The following is a 22,441-nucleotide window of genomic DNA, read 5'->3' as shown; positions in this document are numbered from 1 at the left end:
TGCCATCTGGTAGGCTTGGAGTGAAGACAGTGAAGTAAAAGAAGGAGCATCCAACCGAGGAGAAAGGCCCAAGAAGAAATAAGTAGAAATTGAAATTCTTTGTTTCATAGAGGTTGTGTGGGCAGAAGAGTAGTTCTGCATAGATAAGTAACCAAAATCTAGGTGGGCACTCTGCAACTCAGATACTGTCTGAAAAGGAGAAGCATTAGGATCTAATCATGCAGACTTCATCCAGTGTCCCTGTGTGCCCTGCTCTGGGTTGTGTCTCTGGGCTGTGGCTGAGGTAGGGAGGTGAACACAAGCCAGGTAAGAATTTCTGAGAGGGATTGTGTGCATTCAGCCTTGTAAGGCATCAACCAGCAGAAGAAAAAAAATGCACCAGTGTGTTCCTCATGGCTTGTAGGTTTGATACCTGCAGAAGACTAACAGCAGTGATGTACAGCAAATTTGATACATGTTGTGCAAACAGATGTCTAAGGTAAGTAGTAATATATGTTTTAACAACATTGCTTTCTCAGCTTGTCTGTGCCTGGCAAGGTGTTTTGCCTTGCTTTGTTCCTCAAGGGTAATACCAGTGTTAGTGCTTTCCAAAGTCAGAGATGTCTTCCAGAGCTTTGATATACATTTTAATGTGGTATTATGAGCTCAGAACATCTGTGCTATGTTGTATGTTTGTCCAAATGCAGCAGCTGACAACCATCACTGTTATTTAAGGTGGGGTGTCAGGGCCTGGTTGTTCCACCATCTGTGAGGTAACCACTGGTGCGTGGGGGGAAACTTACAACTTTTCCAGTCATAGAGAGCCATCCTTATCTAAGGACTGCTTGAAGGAAGGTATTACTGTGTCAGCTAAAGTCTTTTCAGTGGTTTCCTGGTGACAGATAAAGATCCCAGCGCAAAGCTGGTCTTCTTAGCCAAAATAATCAGCTGGTAGCACTGATGCTTCAGGTCGCATGAGCCTATTGGCAACGTACCAGTTTTGTTAGACTCCCCTATCATCCTTCTCACCTGATTGTGAGACCACATTTCAGGTGCTAGCTGGAAAACAGATGTCTTGCCAGAAAGTAACTTCAGGGGTCTGTGTAACCAATTGTTCCTACAATCACCAACACCAATTGATTTTCTACTTTGGCAGAATTAGTGTTGGAATAATTTCCTCACAAATGCCCTTAAGAAACTCAGAGATTTGCATTGAACTTAGTAGTCCATGCACGAATGAAAAGTCTTATCCTGCCTGTAGCATGAGCTCTCCTGAACAGTCTGTCTGTTGCTAACTTCTCAAAGCAAGAAAATTAATGTGACTCAGAACCTTCAGATTTTGCAAAGTTCAGGAAAAGTAAGAGTAAACTTCAGAAGGTGAGGCTGCTTGCCTGTGGATTATATATGTGTGACTGAATAAAACAAATCCCAAAGTAAATGGAAATGCAGGTGAAGGCCAGAACAACATCTTTAATCTCTGCTATGGAAACTTGTGAGAGAAAGTGGCAAAGACAAAATGACATGACATCAGCTCACAAACATAATAAAACTTTGAAGAAGACAAGAACCACGTTGCAGGGGACTAACTCTTCTGTGCCACAGATGGGGACAAATAATCAGCTTGTTGTCTGCCATGGGCACATCCAGCTGGAACTGCATGAGGAGTTAACAGTCATCTGAGCTGTAGTTCAGTCCCTCCCTGTGATACTCTACACAGTCCATAAAAGTATCTGCCTTCTTAAAATAAACTATATCAATACTTTTGGCTTTGACTGCACTTCTGAATTGAAAGATATGTCTTTCAAGAGTGAAGACTCACCTTCATCATGATGCATTATTAAGACCAATAAACCTGAAAATCCTTCAGTAATTTAGTCTACACTGGTATAAAGTTAATTCAAAGCCAAAAATGATTAGTTTTTGATGTGGAACATAGCAAAGACGCATAGGAAATGGAGAAGAAACAGATAAAATTTAAAGTAACAGAGACTGTAGAAAAAGTGCTCCCAAGTTTCTTCCTTAACTTCTTATTTCCTGCTGCAAAAATACAGACACATGCTAGACACCACAGCAACAGTGGAGATCTCTTGCTATTCAAACAGCCTTTTCATGTTTTCAGTCACAGGTACTACAAGTCATACATACCATACATTTGTTTTACTAAAGGAGAGCAGTGCCACTAGTGTAACAATTTTACATCTTCAAATTTAGGCTGAATCATTATGAGAACTTCGAAGTTCTGACTCCATCATCTGGATAAATCAGCTTCTCATCAATTTAGAGTGTCTGTTTCCAAGACTTCAGTCCTAATGAAGTGATCTAACCTGCTCATAGCATATTGATCTCTGCCCTCCAGCATCTGGTCTTTTATTTCTTTCAGTAGACAACAAATTGAAATAGGGCTATGGAAGAAATCACTCCCACTGCCAAAGGTTCCTAAGTAACCATGGAGCCCCCATACAACCTAAATAACATAGCTTCCTCCTCAGCAATGTCAGTTTCTGTCTCTTCAGGCTCTTCACAAATCTCTTGATGTTCTACACCTTTAAATCTTGATTTTATATATGTTTTCTACAGAATTTCCATTTCAAGAGCACACTGCTGTGTTGTGTTAACTTTATTTTCTCTCAGTTCATCTCCAAATGACACACTTCAGCCTTTAGTAGAAAACCAGCAGTTTCTTAGTGGCATAAGGAATCTGTGGAAGTGAAGGAAGCAAGATATGCCATATACATCATTCTTCATCAGTCTAGAGATCTTTCATCTAATATTCAACAATATGAGCTTCTTCCACCAAGACCTGACAAACACGTCATCCTGTTCCTTGATCTAAGTAAACGTCTGAGAGAAATATTTCCCTTGTGAGTTTCTATCATAAAAAACTTCTAGAATTTTTTTTCTTGTGATTTTGGGTTTGTTTTTTTTTGCAATGAAAGGAAGCATCTGAGAAGTCTGATGTAAAGTGAAGAGGTGGTAGATAATATGGACTAAGACATGGCTGTGAAAGGTCACAGTGAAGAGGAGGAAAGAAAGCAAACCACACACACTTAGCAGGCAGGACTCAAAGGAGATGAAAAACCACACAGCAGCACAAAACTTATTGTTAAAATGAAAAGCAAGTTCGAATAGTGTCAGCCCCATGACAGGTGGATTGCCATTAATGAAAGCCTGTTTCCTAAAGGAGAATTGCAGCTGACACCCAATAGGTACTAAACAACTTGCAGTTTGTTTTAAGAGAGTCCTGGTTATTTCTGTATTTTCAGTGAAAGCTTCATTCCCTGCTTTTGCTGTGAATGTGTACTGGAGACAAACTCACTGTAGTTACAGATACAGGGCAGCATCTTTACAGCCCTAACCTGAACTGGTTTGTTGGACACGTGAGAGATTTGAGAAGTGCTGTGGTTTTTATGATTCCTGCACTTTTCAGGAGATTGATGCCTAAAATATATGCAAATCTGACAAAAAAAAAAAGTATTTGTAGCAGACCAAGGGACAAAACAGAATTAGTCTTCTTATCCATGCAAGTTGGATTTAGACATGGAAACTTGGGCACCATGTACAAAAATGAAGTATAAAGGGAAATAAATGGCCCAGCTTTGCCAAGCAGAAATATGCACAATGTATCTTAGCAAGAAACACAAGCTTTCCAGCTCCCAAGCTATTTGATTAATGAGCATTCTGAAAATAATAGCTTTTGACCAAAAGTACTTGAAATTCATTAGTGTCTTAAGCTTTTGTAAAATATGCAGGCATTTCATATTTAGTTTTCTGAATGACAGTAGCTTAATAGTGTTCAATTTTTTCACAGATAAGTGTCCAACATAGTGCATTTTGGCATTTACACTTGTATGCATCTATTGTTCATGGATTTTTGACAATTTCTATTTAAATTATTAAGAAAGCATTCCTAAAAATCTGAATTTGTCAGATTGTTTGTCAAATACTTCTAGTACCATCACCATAGAGAAAAGCTGGAGCTGTTTGGGACATGAAGGTTAATTTCAATGAATTCAACAATTTAGAGAGGGGGAAAAAAGGGTTATTAATTTTCAGAATTCAGGCATCCATATTCATAATTTGAAAATAAAAAACATAGCTTCTTTTTCAAAAAAATGGAAATTCATTTAAAGGGGTTTAAAAAATGTATAGGCCAAACTAGAATAACAAGTTTCAATGAAACTAAAATAAAATGCCTTTGCACAGTTCAAAAACTTTCCAGAAATTTGCTTTATCAATCTTGGGGGATTTATTATTTTCCAGATTTCAAGGTAGGATTTTTGTTTGTGCTTTGAGGTTTCTGTCTGAATTCATAGAATATTTTTTAAGAAATCTCAAAAATTCTAATCAACTAGGAAATTTTCCTTTCAGCCTAAATTAGAAACAATTTTAGCAAGGGCCATGCTATGAGGATGAATTTCATCGCATCCCAATATGAGGGAAATAAGTTACCTGCTGTGTTAAATCAATGTCATTTTTTCTACAAAAGTGGCCATAAGCATGTGAAAGTATCACTATGATTCTTCCAAGAGTCTCATGGGTGCCATCACATTGATGGAAAACTGCATGGGTTTGTCACTGTAAATGTACAGATAGTGGAGGAGGTATTGTACAGTGGTAAAAAACATTTCTATAACCTATCTTAGCAAAACTGTTCTGTACTGTTTATTTAATTGTCATATCCTCAGAAATGCTGTCACTGTAATCTATATCATAATGTATGATAGATCTAGTTAATTTGCTTGTTAAAAACCTTGAAGGAATTACCTGTGAAATAGTAGGTTCCTGGGGTGGGAAGTTCCTGTAGTTTAATAATGCCATATCCATGATGGTATCTGCTAAAGAATGTATCTGGAACCCTGCAGAGGTAAAAGATTCATACAAGTGCAAGTGAATGTCTTTAGCTGCAGGCTTTGAGTGCAGTTCTGTGCAGCACCCAAGTAACGCCAGGTTGATCCCATGTAATCACCTCAGCATGCCAGCATTTCTCTCTCCTTCCCTTTTATGGGTTGATATTAAGAGAGGAGGGCTGAGCAGAGGTTCAGCTTCATATTTGAAACTTAGTCCAGGGTTACAAAAACTTAGTCCAATCACAAAACACACAAGGTTTTGTGAGGACATTCCTTAATGTGAGGCTGACTTCCACCACAGAACATGCTCTGCAGTTCTTGGTAAAGTTCTCTGTGCCAGGTACTGATGTGAAGCAGCCGTTCGTTATTTGTGTGACTTGACAAATTCCAGGATTTCCTGACTGTTAGATCAATCCACAATACAAACCATCCTGGTAAATTATATAAACATGCCTGCTTCTGAAAAGCCCAGTGTCTTCCTGTTTCCACTGAGGGTTTCTCAGTCTTCAGCATCTTAGGTGGTCAAACTTTTGCCTCCTTTTTGTCATTAGTTTATCAGTTCTGGGAGTGTCATTCAAGGGCTGTGTCGCTCAATATCAGAAAGCTGCCATTGAGTATACCAGCTGTTGGTTCTCTGTCATCAGCATGCTTTGCCCTTCAGTCATAAAGCCCTTGCATGTTTAATTAGAAAAAGAAAAAGAAGAAAGAAAAAAGAAAAAAAGGAGGGAAACTCATCACCTTGCACAGTTTAGAAAGCAAAAGCATTGAATATCTGATCCAAACCACCTTTTGACATGGATGAGCTTTACATGGAGTCCTACCAGGTAGCAGCCAAGTTTAGTGAGGCCTTCAGTACGTGGTATAAGTCTGAAGTCTCTGCTGGTTTGGACACTCTTGAGTTCTGGCCACCACAGGGAAGACAGCAAAGGTTGAAGCACACTTGGCTTTGCTTAACAGAGTGGGGGATGAGTTCTGAGCATGTGGAGAAGCTCTGTGTAAAACATATCTGCTGTTGCCTTGCCTTGAGTGGTGATTTCCTGTTTGTGAACCATCACTGAGCTGCTCAAAGAATTTCTCTCCTTCACATTATACTTAAATCTTGTTTAAATTGTGATATATTACTCAAAGAGCATAGGAAACAAGCCAACGCTTCTGCACATTCATTGTGTTTCCTGTGCTGCCTTCAGGGTACATTTATCCCTGCTCTGTGAATCAGGATGACAATGTACGAGGGCCATTTGCTTTAGGAGGACAGCAGCTGATGCTCAGACAGTATTATTTTTTTGGATGATTGTGCACACTGACTAGACTTGGGCTTTCCTTATTGGCCTGAACTGTTGTCTGTTAAATAATAGCCTGGGTGCCATAGCTCTGAACCAGATAAATTGTTTGCATTATGTGATAAGAGGTATGGCAACAAAAGCAACCAAACCATGCTTGCATGTGAAATTGAAATACTGTATTCATAGCTTTTGAAAAGACTTGTATTTTCCTTTAGGTATAATTTCAAATGCATTTGGAATAAAGAAATAAAATCACTGAAGAGGCACAGTGTTGGAAGAATCAGTCTGCAATACATAAACATGCATGGCCATCCTTCTTGCTTTTCTAACACAGTTAATGCAAAATACAGAAACCCTAAAGGAAAGAGAAAGGCTAATGAACAACAAAAAATATCAATGAGAAAACTCCCATAACAGTTCTTGACAGATGCAATTATCTTTGGCCTGCAGCTGGTCATGAGACTGGCAGATACCAGCTGGGCAAAGTGCACTGAGAGACATCCAGAGCAGCCAGGCAGAAGGGCTCTGGAGCACCTCTGAAGTGTATCTGGCAGCCCTGATCTTCTGTGCTGCTCAGTCAGGAACATAAATAGTGACTTCCTGCATTGTCTTCCATGGCCAAGTAGGAGAGACTGAACGGACCATGTAAAAAGTCTGTAAGACTGATGCTTGATGTAGGCATGCTGAATGCCTGGCTGGGCTGAGGCCACTGCAGACTTCTCAATGAGGTTTTGCTTCAGTCCTTTCCCATCATGGTAGAAGTACTGCTTTATTTAACATCTTAAGAATGGCAGGCATCATTATGGTAAGCAAGACTAGAATATGATGGGGAAATTCCATTTCTCTATGAAGAACTCTCTTTGGCAGTAATTAACCAACTTACACCACTTCACTTTCACAGAAGCTTCTCTGCAGTCACATATTTGATCTATGGGTCCCTTAATCATAGATTAATTTCCATACCCTGCTGTGGAGACATCTAAACTAGCAAATCAAACAGCAACATCCAGAAAATAAATCTCTTCCTGAAAATAATCCTGGTTCCATTGTTGCTTTCCATATCACTGGGACTGTAGGCACTTTTGAAGACTCTACAGAGATCTATAAAGCTTTAAATGTGTATAATTGCAGTTATATAAATGCCTTCTTAAATCTGGGATGATACACCTAAATTCAGCTTTAAATTATGCAAATTACCTGCTAAACTCTCAGCCACTTTTTGCAAGTCAAATATATATATATAGATACACACACACACATATGCATATACATGTAGGTATATATATAATAAAACATATATGTATATTACACATTATGCATTGTGAGACAAAATCTGAGGTTTTTCACTCAAGAAAAATTAAGGCAAACAGAATTAAGAGGCTGGGCTTCAGACCCAAAGATATTAAAAGAATCAAGACTTTTCAATGATCAAAGAAAGAAGTAAAAAGGAATATGAAAAAGAAAAATGCAGGCAAGAATCAACCTTAAAGAATTCTGGAACTGGAGATTTACAGTGCCTAGCATTATTTAAGCATACAAAACTCTTGTATTATTTTCCCAGGGCACCAATGACAAGATACTATGTTTTGTTAGAAAATCAGCTACTTTGTTGTATTCACGGTGAGTTCTTTTAAAAAACAGCTCTGCAGGATTTAATGATAGACAGATTGAGAAACAGAAAGAGAGATAGAGAGATTGGAATATTCACCACATGCAAGTAAAACCAAGAGTCTTCAGGATTTTTTTTTATTTAATACCCACCAGAATACTCTTCACATTTTAACCAACTTAGACTCCTTACACTTTTTGCACTAATATTGCACAGTGGAACCTTGATTTCTCTGTAGAATTACTTTCCCAGTACTCCTTGGCCTTAGATGAGGAGCTGTTCACACAGTGAGGTCAGGATGCATAAGTGAGCTGAGTTTCTGCAGTCACTGCTGTATCACAACCTGCTTTCTTTCTCCTGCAGTCTGAGATGCTGAGCTAGGGAGAGCTGGCATTTAAATGGCCTCAGCAATGCTGTGCCCAGCATTGATAGCCCAACCCTGACACCATGTTTATATGACTTTTAAATGTATTTGGGTGGGTTTTCTTTGTGCCTTGTTTTGTTTTGTTGCTGTTGTTATTGACAAGTTTGATTCCAGTTTTGCTACTTTGGTTCTGCAGGGAGCTCCAGCTGGGACCGTATTTCACACTTAATGGCTGAAAGCTTGAAAGGTCTCCAGTTTACCACAGAAAAAATGTCAAGAGTGTTTAACCACAAGTCTTCTTGGAATAATTTTCTGACAACAGTCTTCTTTTCTTTCCATTTATCTGCAGGTCTCTCATGACTTTGCAATCAATTTCAATGAAGACAACCCAGAATGTGCAGGTAATGCTCACAGAAGGACAGACTGCCATAGTTTTGCTGTGTGCATCACCTATTGCATCACTTGAGTATTATTCAAGTGGTTTTATTAAAGAGGGCAGCTAGGATCTGGGGACCTGACAGGCACCAAACCATTGATCTTAACTTTAGAAATCTTGGAAAGTGTCATACAATAATTTCCTGAATAGTAGGTGGACATTCAGCACTTGGACTTCCTGGAATCACTTGCATTTCTGAGAACAAGACTAATTTAAAATCTTCAGCTACCTCAGCATCATATGTTGTGCTGCAAAGAAGGATATGAAAAAGCAGGCTGTGAACCTCTGTGATAAAAAATTTCCTCAATTTAGAGCCAGTTCTTTGACCAGAACTATAGCCTGTTGCAAGTCAAGGGCAGGGAAGCAGCTGATGACTATTGTGGTAGAAAGAAACCTATTTTCCTGAGAGCAAATGCAGCAGGAGGCAACAGTGTAAGATATTGCTGTGTTCTACCAACAGTCATTAATCCTTGGTAATCAGAGGCCAGATTTATGTAGCAGATGTTGCTTTATGTCTTGTATTTGCAAATGAGATCTGCAGTGACTGATGCTGTCTTTTTTAAATCTCCTGCCACAATTCACATATTTTGTAAAAGACAATAACAGGAAAATTACCTCTAAACCCAGTAAGAGTTAAGAGTCTTGCTCAAGTGATCATTGCTGTCTTAAAATCCACAGATTGTTATTCTCCCTTATCCTTTTGCTTCCATCCAAATACTGAACTGGATATTTCAAAATGGTCCTCCTGTTCAAATTTTCTAGCTGCTCCTTTTAGCCCTTCTCAGGCTTATTAGTGGCTTTCTTTTGGGCATGGGCAGCAAACATGTTCAGGATGAGAACTAAGATGCAGAGAAATGAAGTGAGGAAAAGAAGAGAGGACAAGCAATTCAAGGGAAAGAGACATTAAAAGAATTCAGAGTTTATGCATCTTAAATGCAAGACCAGTTTTGGTTCAGTGGGCATTCCTGCTTTGTTGTTGCACTTGAATTGTTGGATTGCCCCAGCCTTTGCAGGTCATGTGCTTGAAATGCAATTGGGCATAAGTCCTACAGCTGCCTGATGTGCTCACACAGCTTTTTACACTGCTTTTAAGGAGTTGAAAGGAGCAGAAGTTACATGTATGCATCTAGAAGTGCCTGTAAGCCAGCTTGATGTTGAGACTTCAGTGCAGGGATGGAATGAGGAAGCAAGAGACCTCAGAATTTAATCTGGACCGTCATATTTAATAATGTGTCATTAAAACAGTTAACAGTGGTCAGCATTAAGTGATAACATATCTATGTGTGTAGTGTTCAAAAAGAGCTTGTTTCTCAATCTAACTCCAGGATACTTGTGACCCTTTGTAAACTACAGGGAAATGCTCCAGCAGTCCATGCAAAGAACACTTATTTTTATCCCTGCCCCCCTTGCTGCTTCTTTTGAGTTCAAGGCTAATTCTTTTATCACACTGGCATTGTTATATAATGATTTTTATTGATTGAAAAGGTTGCCAGATCTAGGTGGTGCCAGCAGCAGAGTTTGGACAGACAAACCCTCTGTAAGCAAGGGATTTACTATCCAAACCACAGTCTGTGTGCAAAACCAAATACAACAATGGAAATGAAAGGGGGTAAAAAAAAAAAACAGGGGTAAAAAAACAGGAACGAGCTGCTCTATGAGGCTTGGCTTATATCACTTAATGATTTAAACTTTATTTGTATCTTTGCATAAGACTTAGTTATCTGATAAGTTAGCCCATTGCCTGAAAGGAGATCTAGGCCTAAGAAAACATAAAAAAAAATGTTGCAACATGAAAGAATGCCAGGAAAGAAATGTTGCAGCAGTTGCACTTGTATCTGCAAGATATTAAAAGCACTTATTTATCTAAAAGGATACCTTTTTAAATAATATCAACCTGGGTGAAAGCAAGAGGAGACAAACCAGAAAATGTGTTGTTTAATTGTCTGCTACAGCTTGTTCATCTGCCTGTCATGGGTGCTTGTTAGTTCTGTGATGTTTTCTAGATGCTCTCACTGTATTAGGTGTCACAGGGAACACTAACATCAGCAAGTCATGGAGAAAGGATGCAAGAGTGAGAAGGAGATAAAGTGCTTAGTGATTGCACTATTTTACTTTGTAATATCTAGCATTCTTGCCAGAAAATAAAATAAAATTGCTTAAAAATATCTTGTTTTAAACAAAGAAACAGCGGTTGGATGTGATATAAAAAAGTATGTGTTTATTTTTCCTTTGAGGAATGAAATCCTTTTCTCTGTGGAAGTAGAGCTTTTCCTGGCACAAGGTAGTGTGAAGCATCACTCTACATACAGGGACAGACAAGATATTGAGATGCAGAGAACTGGAATTCATAAAATACAGATATCCTCACCTGTTACCATTTCCCTTCTTGAAAATTTTAGTATTTATAGTATTATATTTTGTATATTTGTAGCATATTATTTTTATAGTCTTAAAATTAATACTTAGTTTATTATCTGAGGAAGAAAGTAGGCAAAAACCTCTAGTCTGAATGAATGTTTCTGCACATCTGTCTTAAACCCATATATGTATGCATACACTGTATTTCATTGGAGATGCTGAAAGTGGATTCCAAATAAAAATGTAAAGAGTTGAACGGCAAAAAAATGCACACATGCCTAAAATAAAGGAGTACAAGAACATCAAGCTACAAAGTAATCCTCGCATATCCTGTTGAGTTGGGATTGGATAGACAGTAGATATTTCTAAAATATATTAATCTGAGAAATCAAATAAGAAATTATCTTTCTAGAATGTGTCTCTTTCTAAGATGAGAACAACTTTCTGACATGAACAACACTAAATCTCTGTGGAATGCAGGGAGTAAGGTTTATCTTACATTATTTTACTGCATAAGAAGAAAAGTATGGTGTATCTTGTCATCATCTTAGGGAAGATTTATGAGGCCTTCATACAACACCATTAAGTATATGTAATGAAATCCTTAGCAAGTTTAAAATTGGGAGTTACCAAAAGGTCAGTTTTGCAATATGTAATTTAGTCATTGGAATTACCAAGGGACATTTTGTAACACTACTTTACATTTCAGCCAATGCAGCTATAATTGGAGCAAGTACTTTTGTTTGTTAGCACTGCAATGGAAAAATATATCTGTAGCTTCTCTAAAGAGAGAAAACTGTGTTCTCCACCACTTTTTCATAGGAGTGTATGTGTGTCATTATAAAACAATTACAACTCCTTGTCATTTGTTAGCAAAAACTCTGCACCCATCTATCCTGTAAATAGGGTTGGGTAAAAAATCTCATGAGTGAGCGAGTTTCCCTGCAAACTGAAACTGGTTTAGGATATTACCAAAGCCATTTCATTCTTCAGCATCCTTTGCAAAGCTTTTCAGTCTATCACTTTCTTTCCAACATTAGACCTCTAATCCTTTAGGTCTGGTAAGCTGGGAGTTCTGAATGGGGAGGCTAATGTGCATCACTTCAAGAAATCCTTCTTCTCAATGATTGAAAATACCAATTTCCATTCTGTGATCTGTCAAGTGTGTCAGCAAAGAAGTCTTTGCTCCCTGGTCTGAGTATATATCCTGAAATGAAAAAGCCAAAAATAGCTAGTTCTCCATCAAAATTTCTCAGCTGAATCTCATTTTTCTGTAGGCTGCAAAGCATCCTACTGTTTCTTTCAAGGTTTCACAGCTTTTGGTCATAGACAAATTCAACCTATGAGTGATTATGCAAATTAACCCTGAAAAATTATTTTCTTAGCACAGGAGAGTGAAAAGATGTTTTGAATTCCTTAACAGCTTTAAGGCATAAGTACAAAGGACAAATTTGTTGGCAACAGCCACAATAAACAAAAATATTTATCTGAAGAGGAGAAAGAATTGTTGAAATGTTTCTTAATGTGTGTTTAGACTTTCATCATGAATCTTAGTTGTTGATCAGGAAGCTATCATATCTTAAACTGAGAAGAATGGAAGCTGTGGCATTGCAAGCTCATACATGAAAAATAGACATTAAAAGCTGCTGGAAAGGAGAAGCATGGTATAATAATTATATATTACAAACTAGATTTAAGGCAGCTAGAGACAGATTCCTGGAAATTATCTTAAGATTCTAGTCCTTGCTTATCATGTAGTATTTTTAATTTGTTCATTAAGAACCCACCTTTCATTTACATTTTGAACAAGCCTGATATTGGCAATATGCTCCACATTTCTTTTTCTTTTTTTGGTTTTTCATGCAAGGAATACAAGGTGTTGTGGAAGCTTATCAGAGTTGCCTTCCCAAGCTGCAGCTCTATGGACCAACAAACATTGCTCCCATCATCCAGAAAGTGGCAAAATCTGCATCAGAGGAGACCAACACCAAGGAGGCCTCGGTAAGGGGGAAAAAAACCCTGTATTTGCCTTTTTTCCTTGTCTTATGATGGATCTCTTGTAGGCCATCAACGCCTTTTAATGCAGATTGCACCTTCACAGTTTTTATTAACTGCCTTCACAGAAGGCAGATTAAACCTGTGTCAGCTGGAACAGTGTATCCAGTCTTTCTAGCTTTGATTGTCACAGCTTTAAAGTCTTTCCCCACTGATCTATTTCCTGCTTTTAGGGCTGTTTCACTGTAGCACACCCAGTTCTTCACTGTGGAAATAGAAATGGCACTACTAATGTTAAAAAAATTGAGCACTGAAGCCCTAAAAGTCTTGGTTGTACCACGAGATGAGTTCAAATGATTCCCAGTTCAGACTATCCAATTTCATGTCTCCTGCACAGGCTGTGCTAAAATATTTCTGTTCACCTAGGGAACTTTTCCAACTATTAATTTGAAAATGGTAAGGATACAGTTTTCAGTTTGTTATTACTGATGAAGTAATTTGTGCCTTTTAGAAATTGGAACACAAATTTGTTAGCCTGCACCTGATAAAAACCCCAGGACAGATTTCTTGGGCTAAAAGACTTACATATAGATCATGTTTTAAATGTACACCCTTGAGATGCATTAAGTTTATCTTGATCCTGCCTTGAAGATAGAATGGGAGAAAGGGAGAACAAGAGAAATTGAGGGAATATGTAAACGAGTAGGTCTGATCCATTTACAAGAGCAGTGCTGTAAAGGAGTAAAGGATGTCAGAGAGACACTGTCTACTGCAGCACAAAAAGTGCCCAAGTACAGAACAGAATAGAGCTGTGCACTGGCATGTGCATGATCACCTGGCCTAGAGCTTTCTCTAAGCTTTCTTCATGTGCTGGGCCTTTTTTAAGTCCTATTAGGACAGCAGTTATCAAATATTTCTGTTCATGAATCTGGGCTTGTGACTGATATTTACAAGAGCATATAGTGACAGAACAAAGGGTAATGGCTTCAAACTGAAAGAGGACAACTTTAGATTACATATTAGAAAAAAACTCTTTACTGTGAGAATGGTGAGGCACTGGAACAGGTTGCCTGGAAAAGCCAAGGTTACTCCATCCCTGGAAATGTTCAAGGACAGGTTGGATGGAGCTCTGAGCAATCTGGTCTAGTGGAACTTGTCCCTGCTTCATCTCTGTTCAGACTAGATGATCTTTAAGGTCCCTTCCAATCCAGACCATTCTGTGATTCCACTGTTGTTTCCAGAACCTTGATAGTATTTAGGGCCCCAGTTCTAAAATGGGGAATTGCTATGTTTGAATTTCCATACCCACCTAATCCTGAGGTGGCTCACTCTATTCCCAGTGCTGCTCCTGATCTAATATGCCTTACTGAATAAGTTCCTTCATTCTATACCTAATCTTTCCCCTTTCTATCTGAAAAACAATTTATAGTATGAATGTTCAAGATGAAGTTTTCTCCCTGCATGTTTTGTTTTATTTGTGGCAGGACAAGATGATTGGAACACTTTGAGTTTATACCACTGTATGCACATAAATATTATTGATGTTTAGTGTGTTGGTATTGCTCATGCAGAGTGACCAAATCCTGTGATTTGTTCATTTTTCCTATTAATGCACTATACATTTCTTATAAATTACTCCAGCTGCCCAACAATTAATAAAGGATCCAAGTAAGGGCCACCCTTCACCATTACCAAGTGAAGATATGTCATAGCTCATGATCCCAGTTCAGTGGGCTTTGGAGATTTGGGAGAGAAATGACAAGCTCACCAAATTGCTTGCTCTCCTCTGAAGAATGAGAAAGCCTCTCTTTGAGGCTCTGTATGAAGAGTATGAAGATGGATTTATTCCTGCCTTGCTCTCCTCAGAGACCCCATTACTCTGCAGAGGAGAAATTAGTAGCTGAGGAGCTTGGAATGGAAAATTCTATATAGTCAATATAAAGGCTCTTTTCTCTTTAAAAAGGTTCATGAGTGAGTTACCAGAAACACTTTTATACTTTTTAACTTAAAAGGATAAGCAGCTTTGGACCATTAACTAACAACATAATTTTTTCCCTTCCTGTCCAACAACTCCAGCAATACTTCATCCTGCTGATCCTGACGGACGGGGTCATCACAGACATGGCTGACACCAGAGAGGCCATCGTCCACGCCTCCCACCTCCCCATGTCAGTCATCATCGTCGGGGTGGGCAACGCTGACTTCAGTGACATGCAGATGCTGGACGGTGACGACGGCATCCTGAGGTCTCCCAAGGGCGAGCCTGTGCTTCGAGACATTGTCCAGTTTGTGCCATTTAGGAACTTCAAACATGTAAGCTGGTTTTTCCATCCTTGCCACAGAAGGGTGAATGGGTCTAGTGAATGATTCATGTGGCTGGGCTTAGCTTTATGCATGAAGGTTAGAGTAAGTCTGTGTCATTATTGTGTCAGAAACAATGAAAAAGAAAGGAATCAGAATATGCTCCATTAGTGAGTTGGTGAGGGTGGAAAAGGAAGAGATGAGGCACAACCCCTGTGCTTTTTGTGGTGCCAGTCCTTTCTTCCACTTTTTCCCTGATTTAATTTGGTTACTTTCCCTGCCTTATTTTTCATGGTGTCTGTTTTTGATTCTCTTTTGCATGTCTTCTATTAGGACTACTGTATTCTGCTTTCCATTCCTTCATTTCCATAGGCAGACGAAATAGCTTTGAATTTGTCCTCACAGTGTTCCCCAGGAGGCTTTTTCTTTATTGAGGTTTGATCCCTGAGTTCTCAAATGGAGGACAATCCACCCACAGCATCCTGGTTACCTCCAAAGCCTTTCCCAAATTCTGTACAAGAACACAGGCAAGAAAGTGCCATTGCTGAAAGCTTCCCTCTGCCCTCAGCCAGCTGTTTCTGACTGAGGCCAGTGTGGTGTAGAAGACACTCTAGGAAAGAAAGGACCAGAACCAGCATTAAATTGTCAAATCTAAAGTAAAGCTTTGCTCATGAACTTTCCTTCTCAGTCTCCTGCCCTGCACTGTACCATCTGTTCCAGGGACATTTCAGCAGCAGGGTAGGCACAGCATTCACCAGCAGAAGGGGCTTTCCCACACCCAGAGGGGTTTTTCAGAGCCCTTTTCCTCCATATGGAGGCATGCATTATGTTCCTCTGCAATCCTGTTCCCATCCCTTTCCTTCCCTTTCTCCATCTTTCCCTTCTTTCCTCTCACTTCTGTTACATTTATTTGGTTCTCAAGACTGGTTTTTTGCTCTGTCTAGGAAGGATATCCTCAGTATTTGATTTGAGATTTTTTTTTACCTCACAGTGCAACTGACTCATTCTCCTCATGAGATTGCTCTTTTCAATCTGCTCCCATACACTAGAGATCCTTAGATTTGGATATGTCACAGCCAAGTTCTCAACTCTGGGCTGGTTTTGATCTGCATATGGGTTTGCACTGCTTACATTTCCTTTTAAATTTAGCTTCTCTTTCAGTTTTTCTGGGATTTTTGTCACTACATGAGCACTTTTTTTCTGTTTGCCACTTCCAAAATACCTTAATTTTTCTCTTTGCAAAGGTTGGGGTTTTTTTCTCATTTCAAAATGCTATTTTGCAATATTTGCCTTAGATCTAGACACACTTCTTACTTTCACAAGCTCTACTGAGGAGCAAGAGAAACAAACTTGTTCCTTATTTTCCTTCTAGCTTTATGAAAGCTGTGGATGCACACAGGAGGGGAAACTCACCTTATGCTATTAGTTTGGTGCCACCATGCCGCATAGCTGCAGAGTGACTACTGAGTTGTAGATGCACACATTTCTGTGCTGACAGGGGCACACAGCCACCTACCTGCTGAATCAAAGTATGAGCACAACCACCTCACATCTTGTGATTCTTTCAGCACATAATCACAAGTGTGTAGCGCTGCACTGTAGTCATTGGAAAAGTGTCCAGAGCTGAGTTATTTATGAGCTAGTGGGAGAGCTACTTTTAATTAGGTGAAAACATGTTTCTGCAAGGAACTGGCAAAGCCAGCTACATTTGTTATTTTTAGTTTCACTTTTTTTTTAATATTATTATTATTATAAAGCTAAAATCATCCTGGGTTTAATAGATTAACGCGGACAGTTGCAGTTCTGGGCTCTAAATATACTGTGCCTCTGGTGTTAACTTGTGACTGAATCTGGGGCATTGTTATTGCCAGCACAGGTCAAATGACAAGCATATATTGTTTTTAGCTAATTTAGATTAACTTCCCCAGTATTGGGAGAGGAAAGCAATCTTTATGTATTCTTCTTGTTAAATAGCAATATTTTTCTCCCCCTTTCAGTAGCAAAGATAATATAGGTATAGAGATAGATTTGTATTTGCTTTATCAGAAAAGTTAATATATCTTGTGCAACCTGATATTTAGTCTGTTTATTGTCATCTTTCAGCTTTTCAACAAATGTCAGTGTAATGGATGACTGCTCATAACAATAGTCACTTCTGGTTTAATTTCTTTATTGTCATACCCAAATAATCTCTCTCTCTCAATAAAGTGACATTCACATCTTCCTTGCTTATTTAGCACTAACAAAAAACCATGCATCAGCTAGTGAAATAATTTTTCATGGGAGAAATGAGTGTGATGTTTTGATTCAAATTTATTTTTCCCCACAGAGAAAATGCAGATTTAACACATTTGGGAGATTTTTGTTAGATCAGTTCTGACCAAACACAAGAATTTACATATATCAGCATATTATTTTCGACAGCTTTAAGCAAAATACGTGTTTAGGTAAAAATCCCATTCCTTTTGTCAATGTACCTTGTGTTAATTTATTAAGTAGGAAAAAAAAAGTTGAAAGATCTTTTTAGAAAGATTAAAAATCAAATGGTGTAAGATTGATAGGTTTTTCTGATAAATCAAGGATTTCTTTATTCTTAAATCCATACTATATTTATTAATGACAGGAGAGAAGAAAATGTTATGCGTGAGCATTCATTTTTTTGTTTTGCTGGAAGAGTAAAACAAAATTCCCTTGGAGTCGACCCAAGCAATATTTTTTTCATTACCTCTATTCTCAGGTCATCTTGGAACTCAAAATCTCATATCTATCAAAGAGATCAAAAATAATCTGTGCAAAACCTTCCCCTTTGAGAAGGTGGAAGGGGGGAGAAGGAAGTTGTAAAAATAATCTATAGAATGAATCTCTTTTATTTTATAAGTTTGACTTCAGAGAAGGTTCTGAGCCTGCACAGCACTCATACAGGCATTTAACACATTTCAATTAATTATTCACATACCTAAAATCTTATACCCACATCAATGTTTTACTGGCTTAAGACTCAGGTAGACAGCAGGCTCTATTATAGGGGTTTCATCTCCTGTGCGATACAGTGCAGCAGAAGCACTTCAGTAGAACATCTAAGCTCTTTCTCTCTCTCTTTAAGGAGTATCTTTGAAGCCATCAAAATAATAATAGCAACTGTAGTGATTCTTGGCAAATCCTGTAGTTGTAAAGACTTGATAAAATCAAGGTTACCATTAACACTTAAAACTTGTCCCATTGTATAGTGGGTGACATATGCCATTCGCTAAAGGGGAACATATCAAACAAAGGAAACAGATTTTCCCTGAATCCACGTGACTTTTTTCTCTGTAATCATCACCACCCCAGTAATGTGAGTGTCCTTCACCTGAAACTATAAAACAGTGATGCTCCTTCACTGAAACGCTGTTGAAGAAAATCACCTGCCTCAATGCATTCACAGTCATATTTTAAGAAATGAAATTTTCTGCCTTTGGGATATATGATATATTTACTGGGCACAAATCTGATGCCACAGGTAGATTGTATTCCATTCTGCATTGTATTTAATCACAAAGGTTAACGGCTGTGATTTAATAACATATATCACAAAGGAGTGTGGAAAGCATAGCTCATAATCACTGCAAGGAGCAGTGTTTTGCACTATGCATTGTAGTTAAAGGTTAAGCATTGTGAAGCTAAAGAACTGAACCAACACCAATTATGGAATCACAGGGGATTATTCTCCTGCTGATGACTGATCTGACTGTTGTGTATCAGCTATCAATGGATAACTATTCATCTGAGGTGTTTATTGCTAGAATGCTCTTCAAGCAGTGGAGAAAATGTTACAGTAAAATATTAATTTAATGTCCCATCTGTGGTAAAGACCCACCAAAGGCAATCTTTTCACATCACTGATGAACTGGGTCTGTGTTTTGGCTTGGAAGTTACTGAGTGTAATTCTCACTGATGAAAATGCTGCTTTGCACCATCTGATCTGCAAATGAGAGTGCTTCACCACCACAAAAAGTATGTAAGGTACAGGTGGTCCAAATCATCAGAGAGGAAACCAACCCCAAGCCTGTTTTTTGGGATGTTCCCTTCTAGAAAGAGCCCCAGGACCAAGAGACATCACTGGCATGATGAAACTCAGTAAAGTTGCCCCTGCTCAGACTGAAGTACGGGTCAAGCCAGCTACCCCAGGGCAGTCCTGTGTGGGGCACATATTGCCTGTGAGCCTGTGGGCACAGTAAATGTTTTTGCCTAAACCTCAATAAAAGACTTTTCAGTTGAGAGCTCCTGAAGTGGCAGTGATTCACCTGTGCATCAGAGCCCTGACAGAGCCTGTTGTGAAGGGCTGACCCTTCCTTCAGGAGGAATGGATGTGGCATCAGAAGAGAGAAGCGGCGGAGGGAGGAGGATGCACAGCAGTGAGTGCCGTTGGCCCAAAGCTCAGAACATGTGAACTGCACAGATCCAGAAAAGCTGATAGCAATGCTCCTGCCCAGCATTTTTAAAGACAGAGCAAAGCTTCCAGATTGCTACAGCTTGTGTGTGCAGCACTGGCTCGGGACTCTTCCCCCACTCCCCCTTTTTTACCTCTCTGTAGGGTTGCATTTTTGGTAAGACAGCACAGAGACAGGCTAAGGTATGTACAGCTTTGACACACTGGCAAGGAGATTTAAAAAAACAGTAATTTGCAATAGTATTGTAGAAATCAGCCATTTGTGTGATTCCAAGGTGTATTTTCTGATTTTAGTTGGAACTAGATTAACTTTAAGGTCCCTTCTAACCCAAATAGTTTCATGATTCCATAAACAGGTTTAGCCAAGAATAGGGCAACTCTGGAAAACCATGCATTTCCCTTTTCAGGATTAAAGTGAATGGGTTCTGTTGCTGTGTAACACCTTAGAACACTTGCTGCACTGACACATAAAGTATGCTCTATGCTTTGCCAGTTTGTTCATGCAGAAATGTTCCAGGCTTTTTTGGCTGCACAAATATTTTGATATAAATGTCACAGCAGTTAATTTTATTTTTTATTAATCCCATACATGAGTCAAAATACAACAATACAGGGGGGAAAAAAACCAACTGTTTCTGGTTTTACCAGCATTATCTTTGTATTTGCAGTATTATAATATTTGATACTGGAATTTCTAATAATCTGGAGTTTTCTTCACCTTTGTATTAGTGTGCCTACAAATAGATTACCATTTGCATGCTATGTAAGCTAAATTTTAAGACTCTGTAAGGATAAGGATGCCACCCAATGAAACAGAGTAGGGCAAAAAATAGTCAATACAACAACTTTGTGACATGGTAGTTTTGCAGCTTGGCTGATAACACTACAGACAGTGAGGAGGAAAGTGTTCATTAATTTGGGAAAAAGCACTTGATCTGCAGAAGAAATGTGATCCAGCCACAGGTTGAGTTCCCATGCATCGTCTGAGATGCAGTCTGCACTCTCTGGAGATAAATACATCAATATAAACCTCTCAAAATGACATTTAAGTGTTTGCATTTTTACTGCGTTTTTGTGGTGGGCTCAAAGGAAACATGGCCAAGAAGGCTGGCTCCTGAGAACTTGGAACCAGCTCTACCCAAACACTTAGAAACAAGAAAATCCAAAACATGGGACAAGAGAGTGCATGGGAGCTTTGTCACTGCTGACTTCAGGGACTGAGGAATGTTCATGCAGCACACACAGGTAATGGTTGCCCACAAAACATCCACAGCCCCCTCTGCTTAAAATGAAGCATTTCAGGGTGTGAGGCAGTGACTCTGTGGCTGATGGAAGGCAGGGTTTCTCACTGCACTGAGGGGGAGCCCTCTTCCGTGCCTGGGGTGAAAGCCAGTGGCCATCTCTATATCTGTCCCTACCTTTCGGGGTCATCAGTTCTTAGTCTGGTGGACACCTGCCATTTTTCCATTGTAGGAAGAGCTTTAAAGTCTCCACCAAGCCTAGGACTGAAACTTTCTTGTAACCATGGCTTAATTCCAATAAACACAAAGTATTTTTTATTGAATTAAAAACTTTCCCAGCCATTAAAACCCCATGCCAGATTCTGAGGAACAGAATGGTGATGAAGGCCTCCCTTTCACAGTGTTGTCCATTTATGTTCAGCTTGGAGCTCTGCGGGGTTCCTTGCTGAACACTGATGAATGAAGTCTTTGCAGCTTTTTATTGTGATATGGTGGCCTCCCAGAGTGCAGGGAAGTTCAGTTACCCTGAACTTAAAATTGTCCAAATGGACCTGGAATCACGCAGAGCATTTTTGGCTTAGTATACTTTGAGGCAGCTACAGCTCCATACCTAAACTGACTCATAAAATGGGTTTCCAGCAATAGTGTGATTCACTTTAAGTCTTTTTTGCTTTCCATCTCTGTACCATACTTCCTTGATCTCATGGCACCAATGCCTCTGAAACCCACGGCACTTCTAGCCAGGTTAATGCTTGTGTTTTCTACCATTTCCTGCAGGCATCCCCAGCTGCTCTAGCAAAAAGCGTTTTGGCTGAAGTTCCAAACCAAGTCGTGGACTATTACAATGGCAAAGGGATAAAACCAAAATGTATGTCAGAGTACGAGTCTTCCAGGACACTAGCTCCATGAACCTGCCTGCACTCTTTTACAAAATTTAAAAAGAAAAATGCTACTATCTACAACTACTGTATTTAAAAAATGAAACAAAAAAAATAGCACGTTTTGGTGATTTTTAACTAAAATACCTTTTTTTTTTTTGCATGTGTAGCCTAAAGGCTTAAATCTGTTAAGCGGTTGTATTGTTGAAACCTTTTTATGAGAAAAAAAATCCAGAAAAAAAAAAGTGAACTCTTTACATTACAGCATGTTGCCTTGAAATAAAAAGTTATCTGTATCTGGTTTTTATACAGGTTTGTTGAAATTTTGCTAAATTTCTTATATTTACACTGTAAAGCATTTTGAAATATTTATTGAGAGTCGATAGCCAAAATGTCTTTGGTTTAATCTGCTATGAACTGAGAGATTTTTCAAAATGGCAGATGCATGAACTGTATTTTGCATGTTTAAAATAAAAACAACACAGTTTTGCAGTTGTCTTTATTTCTCTCTCTGCCACAAGGCTGCCTGCTTTCAACTTCCATATTCCAAGGGAAGGGTAATAAATTATTTCAAGAGATACCTGACCTAAAGCATGGGCATTTCTAATTTTAGCACCTTATAACATGGACACCCAAACGAGCCCACTCAGTCTGTGGCCTGAGTAGTAACTTTTCAAAAGCCTGACAAATCCAGCTGTTACAAAGTGTTCAGACCACAGCT

General features: G+C 38.9%; 1 protein-coding gene across 2 annotated transcripts in view; it reads left to right on the top strand.

Annotated features, from left to right (window-relative positions):
• CPNE4 (copine 4) overlaps positions 1-22,222 on the top strand; it is a 225,596-nt gene extending 203,374 nt beyond the window's left edge. For both annotated transcript variants that reach the window (XM_064416034.1, XM_064416045.1), the window contains 4 exons: positions 8,432-8,483; positions 12,744-12,877; positions 14,948-15,184; positions 21,620-22,222. In XM_064416034.1, the coding sequence (XP_064272104.1) occupies positions 8,432-8,483; positions 12,744-12,877; positions 14,948-15,184; positions 21,620-21,751 (555 nt within the window). In that variant the 3' untranslated portion in view covers positions 21,752-22,222. The remainder of the gene's footprint in view (positions 1-8,431; positions 8,484-12,743; positions 12,878-14,947; positions 15,185-21,619) is intronic.
• Positions 22,223-22,441: the final 219 nt, after the last annotated feature.

Source organism: Passer domesticus, chromosome 1 (genome assembly GCF_036417665.1).
Source record: "Passer domesticus isolate bPasDom1 chromosome 1, bPasDom1.hap1, whole genome shotgun sequence".
NCBI classification, from domain to species: Eukaryota; Metazoa; Chordata; class Aves; order Passeriformes; family Passeridae; genus Passer; species Passer domesticus.
The sequence above is the reverse complement of the archived record's forward strand: the minus strand, read 5'-3'. Positions and strand labels throughout refer to the sequence as shown.